Source organism: Abrus precatorius, unplaced genomic scaffold (genome assembly GCF_003935025.1).
Source record: "Abrus precatorius isolate BTA unplaced genomic scaffold, Abrus_2018 Scaffold9, whole genome shotgun sequence".
Taxonomy (NCBI): domain Eukaryota; kingdom Viridiplantae; phylum Streptophyta; class Magnoliopsida; order Fabales; family Fabaceae; genus Abrus; species Abrus precatorius.
This window is the reverse complement of record NW_020874439.1, coordinates 17,370,380-17,385,233: the sequence shown is the minus strand read 5'-3', so window position 1 is coordinate 17,385,233 and position 14,854 is coordinate 17,370,380. Positions and strand designations below refer to the sequence as shown.

General features: G+C 30.9%; 1 protein-coding gene across 1 annotated transcript in view; it reads right to left on the bottom strand.

Moving 5' to 3' along the window:
• Positions 1–276: 276 nt before the first annotated feature.
• LOC113850911 overlaps positions 277–14,854 on the bottom strand; it is a 105,847-nt gene continuing 91,269 nt past the window's right edge. The window contains exons 12-17 of the mRNA XM_027481429.1: positions 12,953–13,412; positions 4,050–5,154; positions 3,565–3,840; positions 2,082–2,912; positions 430–1,143; positions 277–315 (exon numbers count right to left, since the gene is read on the bottom strand). Of these exons, the coding sequence (XP_027337230.1) occupies positions 277–315; positions 430–1,143; positions 2,082–2,912; positions 3,565–3,840; positions 4,050–5,154; positions 12,953–13,412 (3,425 nt within the window). The remainder of the gene's footprint in view (positions 316–429; positions 1,144–2,081; positions 2,913–3,564; positions 3,841–4,049; positions 5,155–12,952; positions 13,413–14,854) is intronic.

Here is a 14,854-nt window from a genome sequence, read left to right as displayed (position 1 = left end):
ATGTTTCAACAAAAGAAAGTTATTACCTTGTAATGAGGCTACCACTTCTTCGCTTGTTTGAATGGCGGCAAGAGAGCCAAATTAGAATGACAACCAGACCAAACCAGATTGGTCGTGAGATTAGAATGGCACGGACAAGGAAAGGAAGTCTGAAAAGTCTACCAAGTGTCTAAACCCATAAAGAAAGACAGAGAACAACTTAGGATCATATAATTAGAGGGGCTAACAAATACATATTTTAAGTTCAATTTAAAGTACAAAAGTAAAATCGTATTTTTAGTATTTGAAGCAATTCAACGTGTCCAATGGCTTCAACTAAATCAGTAGGCAAGTCCATGTCAACCGTTAAATCCTGCTAGCGTCATAATATAAAAAAAAGAAACTTGTATTTAAAGAAAAAACAAGAACTTTCGGTTTATCGTCACTTACATTTTCATCTGCGTGAGAAACAATTACATTCTTATCTGCTGGGATATCATCACTTCCAGTAATAGTATAATTCTTTTCATCTGCCATATCGTCACTAGAAACAACATCCTTGTCTGCAGCATTGCACTCTTTATTATCACATACATATTCATTACCCTTAGAAACAACAATCTTATCCATTGGCATACCATCATCACCAGAAACAGGAAAATTTTTCTCTGTTGCTATATCATTCCCACCAGAATCACAAACACTTTTGCACATTGTTACTTCATGACCAGAAACTATATCATCCCTATCTACTGCATGGCAGTGTTCCATTGCTTCATCAATTTGTTTATCATATAAGAGATATATTGTTGTATTCTTCACAATGAATCCTTGCCCATAAACAACAATAACCTCCACCTTGTTACCAGGTTCTAGATTTGATGTTATGCTCTGCCAGTCCTCATCTTCAAAGGAGGTTAGTGTATCTCTTTTATAGACCAGAATGGTTCTCTTAGTGTAATTATTGATTAACACATTTTGACACCCCTCTGATATCATGTCATCGGGAGAATAATAGAAAATGGACAACATCATGCTCCTCAGGTTATGTCCATTCATATGTGGGACTTCAAATATTACCGAAGAACCTTTACAATGGAAGGTTAACCAATCAAAATAATTATCACCAGGGAAGGAAAGAAAATCTCCAAGCCCATGCGTAGCCTGTACAATAAACAAATGTTCGAAAAGTGCCAAAAATAATGTAACTTGAATTGAAAAGGTAAAGATATATAAAAATTGTAAAACACTAACAATTTGGGCCGGTCAATGACTGATCAAAAAACAAAAAGTACCGTGCAATTGTTTTATACTCAAATTTAATGTTTGGATCACCTTAAAAATGAATAAACTTATTTATGTTACTTATTTTAAAACTATATCAAAACAAATTTTTGTTTTGGAGCCCTAGGACCTGATTCTTGGTTAGTTTTTTGGCTTCATATTTTTCATTTTTCCATTACTTCACCCATATTACCTGAAAAATATAAATAAATAAAATATACAATTTTTTCACAAAATAGATAAAATTAAATTTTTTGTTTTATATTAATACAAACACTTAAATTAAAAGAATTTCAAAATCAAATCAGATCTTATTCTGTAACTTTTCAAAAAAAGTAAATTATAAAATCATACTAATTCTTAAAAGTTATTTCTATTCAAACCACTCCCTTGACAATATACAAGTATTTCAACGATAATTCTAAACTCATATGATAGTAGATAATCTAAATAATTTAATTGTTAGAAAAGGTGATTCAATAAATGTTTACCTATTTTTATTTGTAAAATTACATATATTCTCTCTTAATATATCTGATCATCTAAATATAAATAAAAGGTAACATGGCCTTTTGATATTCAATATATTACATCCATCAATCTAATTTTTTATTTAAATTATATGCACAATTCAGCCATTGAATTGTTCAACCGTTTTACAGACTACATACTATAAAGATGATTTTAAATATCTAAAACTAAATTATTGTGTGGTTCAAATTAATAACTAAATTGTAAACAAGATAAAATTTTCCGGAATAAAATACTTGTTTACTTGAAGAAAGAAAGAAAGAGATACACATAAGAAATAAACAAACCTGTAAAATACTTTCTTTGAGAATATTGAGCATCTGACCTTTAGCTCCAATCTGTATTAAAAGGGATTTTAAGAAATTCTTTGACTCTAAAACATGAATTTGACCATGACAATCAACTAATGGAGAACTTTTCACATCAGAGATTTGTGACGTAAATACACTTGCTTCCAATTTCTTATAATTTGTGCCTTTTAAGATGTCCAAAATTCTTCTAACATCCTGAGTTAGTTGGAATTCTGAGTCACACACCACATAAAGGCTTCTAAGTTTTGGAAGGTCCTTCAAAATAGATGATACACTATAAAAGCTACTATCTGGGCCATCTAAGAAAACACGAGAAGACATACTCATATTTGATTGAATTAGGGATGACAAAATATTTGTTGGTGACATCCAAGACCAAATGAGAGAAGGAAATATATCACGTGAAAATCCTTCAAAGCCACATAAAGAAATATATCCAATGCTTTTTGATCTTATTATTGAGAAGGGGACTTTCATTATGGCAGTATTATCTGCAATCAAAATTGTCAAAGATTTCATCTGTTCCAAGTCTTCCTCTAACTTGTCAATCTTTGAACATCCAGAAAGAATTAAAGTTTCCAGAGATTTCAATTTATAGATACTTCTGGGGAGCTTTTGAAGGCCCGTACACGCTTTCAAATTTAACAGAAGAAGCTTATTTAGATATCCAATAGTATGGGAGATAGCAGACAAACTTGGACAATCTTTAAGTAATAGCTTTTCAAGATTAGGCAAGTACGAAAAGTTTGGCGTTTTGGTCAAGTCATGGGAATGACTAAGATTGAGAATTTTTAGATTCACTAGCACCTGCAAGAAGAAAATAAAATTTCAATATAAATAAAAGAGAAGAAGCATTGGAAAAATAGACGAAAAGGAAGATAGTTTATAATTACCCTTGATACTAGAACATGACACTGATTACTTTAAGCCACATAATTTTATGTTTTAATCCTCCCACTTTTACAATAAATAATTGCTCTCAGTGTGTGTTGACACATCCACGCTCAATTTGGAATGATATTTAATATGAAATATTCTCTAATAAAACAAAAAAGATTTCAATCCTGATCCACACTTCTCTTTTGATGATTATATGTTTAAGTTTTAACTTGAACTAAAAATTTTAACTTTAAAACTTAACTGAATTTTAATTTTCAAGTTAAAAAAGAGTTGTGTTACATGTATGGCAAGAGAAAAAATTATTTCAAGAATGTCTAGTGAAATAGATGCTATTACCAAAATTACTGGCAATATCAAATTAACTTAAAGAAATCAAAATAGGTATTGAAACATCTAATGCTTCATTTTATGTTTTACCTCTCTTCTATTCATTACTTCCTAAAACCATAACATACTAAAATTGAAAATCTATATGAGGTGCTAAATTTAGATTTGTTGCATCTGGAAATAAGCTTAGTGAAAACAGCTCATGAACAAAATAAAAGTCAAGATTTTATACCTGGGCCTTCTCCCACATTTGTTTAAGATTGCTATGTTTCAATTCAATGGCAACTAAACTTGTTTGACGAAATTCTGCAGGCATGCAACTTAAAGGAAAGCTATGCCAGCATAGAAATCTAAGATCTCCTGAAAGATATTTAAAATCCCCATCAAGTTGCACACCAAAAAGTTGAAGCAGTCTAAGACTATTCATCTTCTTAAATGCTTTGGTCTTCAAGCAAATTGTAGTTTTCTCGGTTAACTTCAAAGTCAGTCCCTTAATAGCTTTTGTTCCCTAAATAAAATAAATAGACAAACCAAAAATAGATAGTTTAGATATCTCATAGCTACACAGCTTTTTATGATGTTTAAGAGCTATAATAAGCACAAAACAATTTATAATGAAACTTATTTATATATTTCATGGGATAATTAAGCATCCAAATGTCTATTTTGGTTCCTATTGTATTACAAGCTTTATATAATCATACAAGAAGTTCATACCTTATATTTTGATAATACATCAATAACTTCTTCACTAAGCCATAACCTGCTACGTTCCTCAGGATCATCTGGCGATTTTTCACGAATTATTTCTCTTCCCATGTCTCTTAGCAAATCATGCATTCCAAGCTTGTTCTTATTGTCAACAGTAACAAGGCATCGCTCTACAAGAACACTAATTCCAATCTCTGGAAAGCATCCACAACCATTTAATATTTGTATAACATCATTGCGATTCATACCAATAAAGAAGCAAGCTATGTCAAGGAATATTTCTTTCTCTCTATCATCATTTAAACAATCGAAACTTATTCTCAACTTCTTCTGTACTTCATTATTGGGAATTTTTTTCAATTTATCCAATACACTTTTCCATTCTGTTATTCCCCTATCAAACAAATAAGACCCAAGGACTTCAAGTGCTAAGGGCAATCCCCCAGAATAAATGACAACATTCCTTGAAAGTTCAACAAAATCATTTTTAGGGCTTGCTTTCTTGAAAGCATGCCAACTAAAATGCTCAAGGGATTCAGTTTCATTCATTTTTTCCATTCTGTATATATGATCAACTCCATGAACTTTAAGTAGATGTTCATCTCTTGTTGTGATGATTATTCTACTTCCTGAGCCAAACCATTCCCAGCTACCACACAAAGCATTCAATTGATCCAATTTATTCACATCATCAAGTATAAGGAGTACCTTTTTTTGGGCAAGTCTTTCCTTTAAAATATTTTTTCCTGATTCAATGTCAAGTAACTTCGATGCTGTTGATTTGCAAATATCACTAAGCATCTGTCGTTGTAAAGAAACTCGATTAATATTCTGCTCCCAGACTTCCCTGATATTTAAGAGGAAGCTCTTACCCTCAAAATTTCGCCCAATTTTGTTATAAATGGCTTTAGAAATGGTTGTTTTACCTAACCCTCCCATTCCCCAAATTCCTAGAATTAGAACATCTTTTGATTGCTGGCTGTTTAACAGTTCAATAACAACTTTCAAGCGAGATTCTATTCCCACGGGATGATTAGCAACAAATAATTCTCTCTTATCTACCAAATGAGCGACATGTTCAACAATATTCTTGATATCTTCACTCTCATTCCTATAAAATACAGATCAAGAATAAGATGCATAATCAAAAGTATATATAAGCATCACGTATCAAAGAAGAGGAAGAAACATGAGCAAGTGCATGTGCATTTGCATAATCTCTACTGTTTATAAAAGACTGAATGCAATGAGAATGAAAGTATTTTCCGTTGCCTAACATAAAATATGTAAGTATAATTAAAATTGAATGGGTGAATCAACATCAGAAAAATTAGAAATTTTGAATTAAAAACACGTGTTAGCCATATCATCTTACATATTTAAATAAACAAGAAAATATTCATCAACATGCATAAATACTAGAAGAGGAACTTATCTTGCATAGAAGTTCCGATATGTAAATTGAAATTAATATTACATATAAATTAGTCCCTCGGTTAGTAACAGTTCGGCATATTAGGTCCTTACCTTTGTAAATTTCTCTGTTAGTTCACGATATGACATTCTATTAAGCAGTTCAGTCCTCAATGTTAACGAACATTTAAAAAATGTTTAAGTGATATGTGTGATACAATGGGGCAAAAAAATAACATTATTTTTCTGAGATTGATGCCTTTTGTGAAGATTCAAAGGTAGTGATAAAAAAAATTAAAGAAAGGCATGACTTTTAAGATGAAGGAGACATATTGAGGCAAAGACGATGTCAGAAGGGACTAAAAGACAATGTTAGAAGGGACCAAGGTACAAGCCCTAGTGTTGTAAATGCTGTATTGGGAGTGAAAGAGATGTCCATTGTATTAGGGTTGTAAGAGATTGAGTTGCTTGGTTGTGGTTGGATTTTTTTTTTTTCAGGACTGTTGAATCAGACAATTGTAGAAATGGAGGGCTATGGTGTTTTAGTTGAATTTAAACCTTTTTATTTGTCAAGGTGAGTAATGGGACATGCGGTCTTCAATTGTTTGTTGTCGAAAGTAGGGCAAAATAGTTGGCATTTAAGTCGTTTTTTTAATGAAACATTTATTATAGTGATATATTATTGTTAGTTTTTTATACTTTGTATAATAATTAATAATTTATTTATTTATTTTAATAATATTTTAATTAAATATTTTAATATTTAAATTTTGACTAAACTTCCAAATTAGTCTCTAAGATTGTGTGTAATGGGTAAATTAGCCCCTTAATTTTAAAATGGACCTATTAATCATCAAATTTGTCAAATGACGTAATTTTAGGATGAAGAAAAGAAAAATGACATTGTTTTGACATCTTGAGCGTCATTTAACCACAAACATTAACACTAATAGGATAGAAACTATTAGTTTAACTAAAATGTCAAATGTTTCATAAAGTTAAGGATTAACAAGTCCATTTCAAAATTTATTGACTAATTTACTCTATGCTCACACTTTTAGAGACTTATACGAGAGTCAGTCTTTAAATTTTTGTCATTCTAGTACACCATGGAGGAAAGTTTGTAATTGAAGAATGAGGAAAAAGTACTTATAAATGACTAAAATGAGGAAAGATAAATGAGGGATAATATTGATGAAGATTTGATAGATATATTAAATTATTTCACCAAATTTGCAAAAAAAGACATGGAAAACACTTGTAAATGTGTTTTGACATGACCCCAAATTGAGTTTTGAAGATGAGTTGAGGCTTATTCAAGTTGATGTTAATGTGTTAACAATGGTTCAAGCTATTAAAAATAATGATAAAGTGATTAATGTATACTATGAGCATCCAATAACAAAACCAAAGCTCATAGATGTGGATTGAATTCACTTCATTGAGCAAGGCAAAGGTGATGAAGTTGATGAGGGTCTTGTAGGTGGACATGTATCTAATGACAAGGTTAAAACAACACAAAGAAGAAGAAAATAAAAATAAGGAGAAAAGTTCTAAGACAAGAAAGAAAGGAAAAAGTTCTAAACTTGATGATAATCTTAAAGAGGTTGTTCCTAATAAAAAAGGCTAACATTGGTCATAGAGATTTTACTAAGGGTGGTGTTGATGTGTAATAAATAGAATGATACAAGGGAGGTTGAGCTCATAAGTGACATGAATACTACTTTTAAGAATGAAAATACAAGTAAAGGTAAAGGGGGAAAAAAGGATTGGAAGGAAAGTCAAAAAAGAATAACAAAGGCAAAGAAAAACAAAAGCAAAGCAAGAAAGTAATAGTTAAGAAGATTTAAATGTGGACAACAATGAAATAGAAGAGATAAGACACAAGAAAAATTATGGGATTAGGACCAACAAAGAATGACAATAAGGAAGAGTTATAAGTTTTTGAGGAGTTAAAGACTCCACAATGTTTAAAAGATGAAGGAGACTCAAGAAATGTGTTTTCACAATTTGATAAGACTACTACATTTGGTCATGAAAAATTGGAGTTTGGAATGGAGTTTGCAAGTCTAGACACTTTCAAACTAGTTGTCAAAGACTATTGTTTAAAAGAGCAGAGAAATCAGTTGACTTAGGAATGATAAAGTTAGGGCAAAAGCACAAAGCAAGGTTGACACCTGTGACTACAAAAAAATTTGTAGCAAGAATTTGAAAAAAATATGGTTACTAAATTAAGACTTTCAATATAAAACATAATTGTGTAAAAATACATAAAATGAAGACTACTTATCAAACATGAGTGACAGAAAAGCTAGTTAAATATGGTGTTGTAAGGAAAAATATGGTGTTGAAATTGAATCTAGGCTAACACTGTTGAGGGTGTAAAAATTAGTAGAATAAAACGTGCATGATGTGGTGCATCATTAACAAATATAACAAGTTATCACAAAAAGTTGACCTACTTATCTTTGGGAAAAATGTGAAAAATGAATCACTACTCTTTAAATCATTATAATCAAATTTTTTAGAGGAAATTTTTACCTTAAGATACTTTAAATTAAACCTTTGGACCAACCTTTTGATGAATAAATTATAGTAATTGAAGTCATAAAAAGTTGATGCATTTAGTCTTCTTGAAATCATGAAAAGATGAATGACTGCTCATTAAAGTAAATATTGACCTTTGAATTTACTTTAAATTTTCACCCTTATATATATTGATCTTTTCATGAACAAATCTTAGTCATTAAATTAAGGTTATACATATTGTAAAATTCCTCTCGTCATGGCCAAGTTCACAACTATTTTTCCTTCACCATCTCCTAGAAATCTTCTTTTCTCCTACTCATATTTGCTTCCTTACACTTAGAATAACACTTTTCACCTAAGAATAATCATCTTATGGAGTTATGAGAATGAATGAGAATAAGAGCTAGTGATAAACCTTCATATCCTTAAGGGCTTAGGGCTAGGGACAGTACTTAAGTGAATAGAATGAGTAGGGCTTAATAGAAATATCTTTCCCTTAGGGTTGTTTTTGTGATGTACCATGCTTTTATGATTATTTTGTTCCTTATTTCAATGTTTGCTTTGTTTAATAATGATAACACGAAAGAAATGATATGTATGGTTTATATGGTATCGGATATTATACGTGATGATGATACATTGGATAATACTAGCTCCTTCGATAGGGGATAATTTTGAATATACATGAATCATGAAATTTATGTACACTATCATCTTAATGGATAAGTTTTAATGAAAAGGTAAACTTAAAAATGGCTTTTGACTAAATAGAACATTGCTTTATTGCCTTAATGAGACACATGAATCCAAGTTGCTTAGTAGCCTTGTGCATCACCACCAAATTGTACAAGTTTTTACTAAAAAATAAACTTGAAAGGTAAAAGTCAAGGTCCTCAAGAAATTGAGCGAGCATACATTATATTTCTGAGTGCTCAGTCTCGCTTGAGCGAGATTTGCCTCACCTAAGCAAGATCTCTGCACCAGAATCATACAAAAAATCCTTAATACTCACTTCTAAATGCATTCTAATACTGCTTAATATCAAACAAAACATAATTTACTGAATAATAAAAAAGAGGGTGTTACACATACAGAGTAGCTAATAGCGAATTTATTGAACATACGCATAATTCACTATGGTAATTTATGTTAGGCGTATGACACTGACTCCCATGAATGTTTGTATCAAGATAGATAGTAAGGGTTTTGCGTCAAACTAGTCAGCTTGTTACAGCTATGCTATTGACACTAGTAGACTAGTAATGCAACTTTAATTAATTCTCTTTTATGTTTTATCTATGTATTAGTAGGAATGTAGGAAGTGGATTATTTATTGTATCAGTGGGTTTTCTTACAAGATTATAGTGTAAGTATATTGTTAAGAACTGTCTATTGGATGTGCACTCTAATTTGGCACGTGATTGTTACCCTTCAGTTACATAGATGGGTATGATGATATTTATATAAAAATTATTCACTACATAAATTAATCACTATTGGAAGTTGTTTTCAAAGTATCATCATATGTATTTTGAAAGAAAGTTTCAATTGGTGATTGTAAAAATGTGATTACACTCATTTTGAAAAAAGAAAGAATATTTAAGAATTAACTCTATTAACATAATTATTTTTTATATTCATCTTATTTTAAATTAGTTAATAATATAGTAAAAAAAAACTTTGCTAGAAGCAACCCGTAGTTACTAATTTACATCAAAGTCTCTGCAATTTCTAATCTTTGATGCCTCATTATCTGGTTCAAGCATCACAGAGTTCAAGCTCGCTATCTCAATCATTCTTCCATAAACTAGTTCTACCAACTACTTTCTACAATAACTTAAATAAGAAAACAAAGGAAAGATGGTGAAAGATGATAGTACTAACAAAAGGCAAGAGAAGCTAGAGAAAAAGGCCAAGAAATTTAGAATAAGCCTAAGAGGCGGTGGTTTACCCTGTAGTGGATGTTAAAGGATTGAGTCCGCTTATCTCCAACGTCAAGAATTAATCCTTTATGGGATGGATATTGTTCTATCTACTGCAACAGATAACACTAGAAGATAGATAGCCTTTGAAGTTTAGTTGAGGCAATGATTTTTTGAAGCTTCCTTCATTTTTCCTAAACCTTTTGAGCCTACTATTCTTTGATCATCATATGCATCCATATCCTACAATTCTTCTCCCAGTCTTGCACCCAACTAATCAGTTAGTCATAATGTTGTTCATTCTCCCACATATGTTTTTTATGAAGACAATGGGATGAATGAATGAACAAAAACAACAAAAATTATTCATTTTGTAACTTCCTAAATGATTTCTTATGTTTCTTTTCCTTTGCCTTTTTAATTGACATATGTGAATATGCAGTATCATCATATACTCAACAACTTTTTCTGTCGTATCGGTATAATTATATATGTATTTATTATTCCTATCAAATTGGGTTGTGTAGGCTTCAACTATATGAATTGTTCATATATTGGAATGTAAATGTAAAGGTTGTATAATTGCCAGATAAGGAGCAATATATTCACAAGTACTGTGTGATGATGTGGTTAAATGTAAAGTGCAGTGCAAGCCAGAGAATGATTGTTAAGTATGTTGTGCATAAGATAATCTAAAGAATATGGTAAAAAGTTGGTATTATCTCACTCAGGAGAAAGATTTGGAGTTCTAAGTGCAGGGTGTCTCGCTCAAGCGAGGGTAGTCTCACTCAAGCAAGAATAAGTCGTGCAGGATTAGGCATTCTGGAACGTTCTAGCTTAAGCGAGAACAGATAGGATCATCCCAACTGTCTTCTTGCCCAGACTAGAAGAGATCTCGCTCAAGCGAGGGGCAAACTCGCTCAGGCGAGACGTGCTCGCTCAAGTGAGGAGTTGTAAAAAAAATAGATAGCTCTTTGGATCCAATCTCATTCAGGCGAGAATGCTACTCGCCTAAACAAGATGCTGCTTACTCAAGTGAGGTATTATTCACTCAAGCAAGAATAGTAAAAATTTGAGAGGTTTCACTGTCTGATTTTCTAGCCCAAGTGAGAGCAGATCTCGCTTAAGCGAGAATTAGCTCACTCGAGCGAGAGCGCATGGATCTGGAGGGGTATTTAAGGAGTCTCAGCCCCCCGAAACGTTCATTTCTCACGAGATAGCTTTCCTCTCTCATTTTCTCTTTGTTCTCTCACCATCATATCTTAGAAAAAACCTTCTCAAAGCTGAATTTCTTCTCAATAAGTGGAAACCTCTGTTTAGTGTGGATCTAGGTGAGATCTTCAAACCTTATTCTCTATCTTTGGGTTTTATTTCTTCGGTTCCTCTTCTCTAAAGTCTCTAATGCTTAATAGTGAAGAAATCTAAACCGCGAGCATTGTTTCTATATTTGGGAACTCACGTGAAGTTTGATATAAGAAAAACTCATTCCAGGTAAAGGGAGCTTAACTGAGTTGATTTAGTTCATCTGATAGATAATCTCGTTTTAGCTAAGGATGAGTTGTTGTATGAACAAACTTTAGAGTAAAACTCAGAGTATATATGATTGAGTGAATTTCTCTGCTAAATGATAAATGTTTGGAATGCTGTGGTGAAATATGATGTGTTGAAATATTGTGATAAATGTGTCGTATTATGTTGATTTTGCTATGCTGCATCACATTCATTTTCATCATTTTAGAGCTGAATAAGATGTCGAGTTGTGCTATATTTGGATCCAAATACCGGAATGGATCACTCCCAGACCAGAAAATAATTCATCTAGATTACTTAGGCTATGAAATCAAATAGAACTGAAAATCGCTGCATTTGCATTAGATGGGTTGGGAATGGGTTGAACACATTGCATCAATTGATTGAAACTGTTATGCTGAATGTTATGAACTATATGAGTTGTTCAAATCATTTTATATATTCATACTCTACAATTAAGATTGTTAATTATATAAGTTCACTCTTGCATTTTTGTTGTGTTGGTATGTGTGCTGCAATGATTATAGAGTAGTACGTAAGCAGAATGGGCAGGTAATGCATCTACTTCTCAAGCTGGAAGGTCTGGTTAAGAGACAATGGAGTTGGCATTTTTTGAAAAATTGTAGCGTTAATTATTTTTGTCAGTGTAAGTTTTAGTAATAGGTCTAAACTGTTTGGCTACAACTTTTCAAAGAATATAATTATTATTCAAAAAATTTTATTTTGAACTCCTCGTTGAATAACTATTGTAAATATATAAATTTATGTAAAAAAAATTTATTATATAAGAATTTAGGGCTTTGATACTTTGTTAGTCTGGATGTTAAAGTTCAAGTTTTGAAAAAATTATATTCTTTTACTTATGTATGTATTATCTCAAACATAATTAAATGAATTAGGAATAATAATGCAGGATATCAATGATTCTTTACAAAAAAGGGTCGTGACATTTTCTGCAATAGAAAAAGTACTCAAAGGATGTCTCCAATGATCATATCTAAAGAAGAATTTGTATTATAATAGTAAAAGAAGATTTTGCATGTTGTTATCCAAGACCGTCAAACTATCACCTTGCTAAACTTAACCTTGATCTTATTGAAACTTTGATTTTCTAAATATTAGTACTCTCCGTAAGTTGAGTTAAATTGTTGAGTTATCAAATGTAGAATCCTACTAAGTTATCCACTCTCTAAGGTGTTAAAAAAAATCTAAACTAGCTAAAGGGTGTCTTAGTGTTGGCGAGTAAATACACCACCTCCAGAGGTTACTGTGCAAAGAATGTCAATTTGTTAGTTCACAACCTATCTAGCTCAAATTATGGAGTATTATGAAAATACTTTTCTCTACTATTCAAATATATATACTCTAGTAATTTAGAATTACTTTATCCAAACACTACATCGTTGTTCTTTGTTGTTTCATAACATGGATTCTCTCAAAGTTTACGTAAAAAAAAAAAGGTCAGATTAAAAAAAACGAATGAAGAATTTCAAAGCAATTTAAGAATTAAAGTACCTGGAATTTAGGACTACAATCCCTGAAATATCAGCAGCTTCGCGAAGCGCCATCCTCCAACTCAGCACCTCATCTTCCTCTATTGAAATTCTGTTCAAAAGATTTTCAAATGCCTTTCCAAACTCACCGGTTTGATGACGCACTTCAGAAGGATCAACGTCATAGAACACAGGCAGAATTACCTGTTGCCTAGTTCTCTGACTCTTCATTATTTTCTCTAACTCTTGCAAACACCATCTTGAACCTCCATAATTTCTCGAAAAAACAATAGTAGAAACTTGAGACCGTTCAATTGCTCGCAGTAGCGACTCTGAAATGTGATCTCCCCTCGGAAGCGACTCATCGTCCTTGAAAACAGTGATTCCTGCTTGTTGAAGAGCGGCATAGAGATGTGAAGTGAAGGAAGCACGTGTGTCCTCTCCTCGAAAACTCAAGAACACGTCATACACCCATACCGTTCCTTTGAAATGGTTCAACCATTTCGTGAATCCGTCAACAAACTCTTCTTGTGAGATCTTCCTGTCGTCGTTGTAGTCGAAGGCATCCAGAATGCTCAAATCCACATCGGGAATGAAATGCTTCATCGTAGTGAAATTCACACACGAGTCAGATATTAATCTGAACACGAACTGTCCTCGCAGATCTAGAAATCGGGAAATGAAATGAAGTCGTTGACTCGAGGGTGGAGAAGAGAAACAATTATATAAAATGTTGTGGAGCGGAACAGGGAACTGAGTGGCAAACCTTTCCAACCATAATCTAAAAGTTAAATTTTCCCTCTTGTTTATTTCGGGGGAGGATTAACTACATGCTCTCAAATTATTATTATTATTATTATAAAGAAATTGTTATGCCAAACGAAATAAAAAATAGAGTGCGTTTCATAAACTATTTAAAAGCATTAAGTTTAATTATATTTTTATTTTTATATATTAGTTTACTTATAATTTTATAATTTTTATTGATGTAAAAAAATTTTGAGGAGGGGATTGTATTGAATAATTAAAAAATGATAAAGATTAAAAATAAATAATTGAATTTAAAAATATAAAACAAGTTAAAATATAAAAATTTAAATTTAGATCCATGCATTGTATGTGCAAATAAATAAATTTAAAAAAAAATATTATAATTTTTTAATAATAAAAACTGAGTATGTTAAGTATAAGAATATATACTATAAAATAAATATGAAATTATTTTATTTTTTTTTAATTTTGAAGTTATTGTAATTTTTTTTTCTAATAAACGAAGATAAAAAAAATTTTAAAAACAGTAAAGGCCTAAGAAACGCATTTAGGATATTATAAACTAAAAGCATCTAGATTTAAAAAAGAATATAAGGAAGAGGAGGCTTGATTAAAGCAATAAAAAGACATCTCACAATTAGTTTCAACTTTAGTAAGCCAATTAGTATATTGATTGATTTTTTTAAAAACATGATTAAATCTAACAAAGTGAATACATTTCAACAAGATCTTAATCTTTTTAATTATATAATACAAAGAGTGATTAAATTTATTGTAATTTTTGTATAGATAATAATTAAATATTAAATTATGTTAATTACACATAGTAACATAGATGAGAATTTTTTTTATGTAATAAAAATGGTATTTATGTCTATTGATATCTATAGATCATGATCTCTCGAGTATTATCATATAAATATATTATATTATATGGTGTAGTGACATTTTTTATATTTAGATAATATTAAAAGATACTAATCCCTATTTATGATATTAAATTTAAAATATTTATTTTATATTATAACTTAATATTAGAATAACCTATATAATTTCACTTAATAAATCTAGTAAAAAAGTTAAATTATAATTAGACTACAAAGAATATCTAAATAAGTCAAAGTCATAGTGAATAAAACTATGTGAAACCACA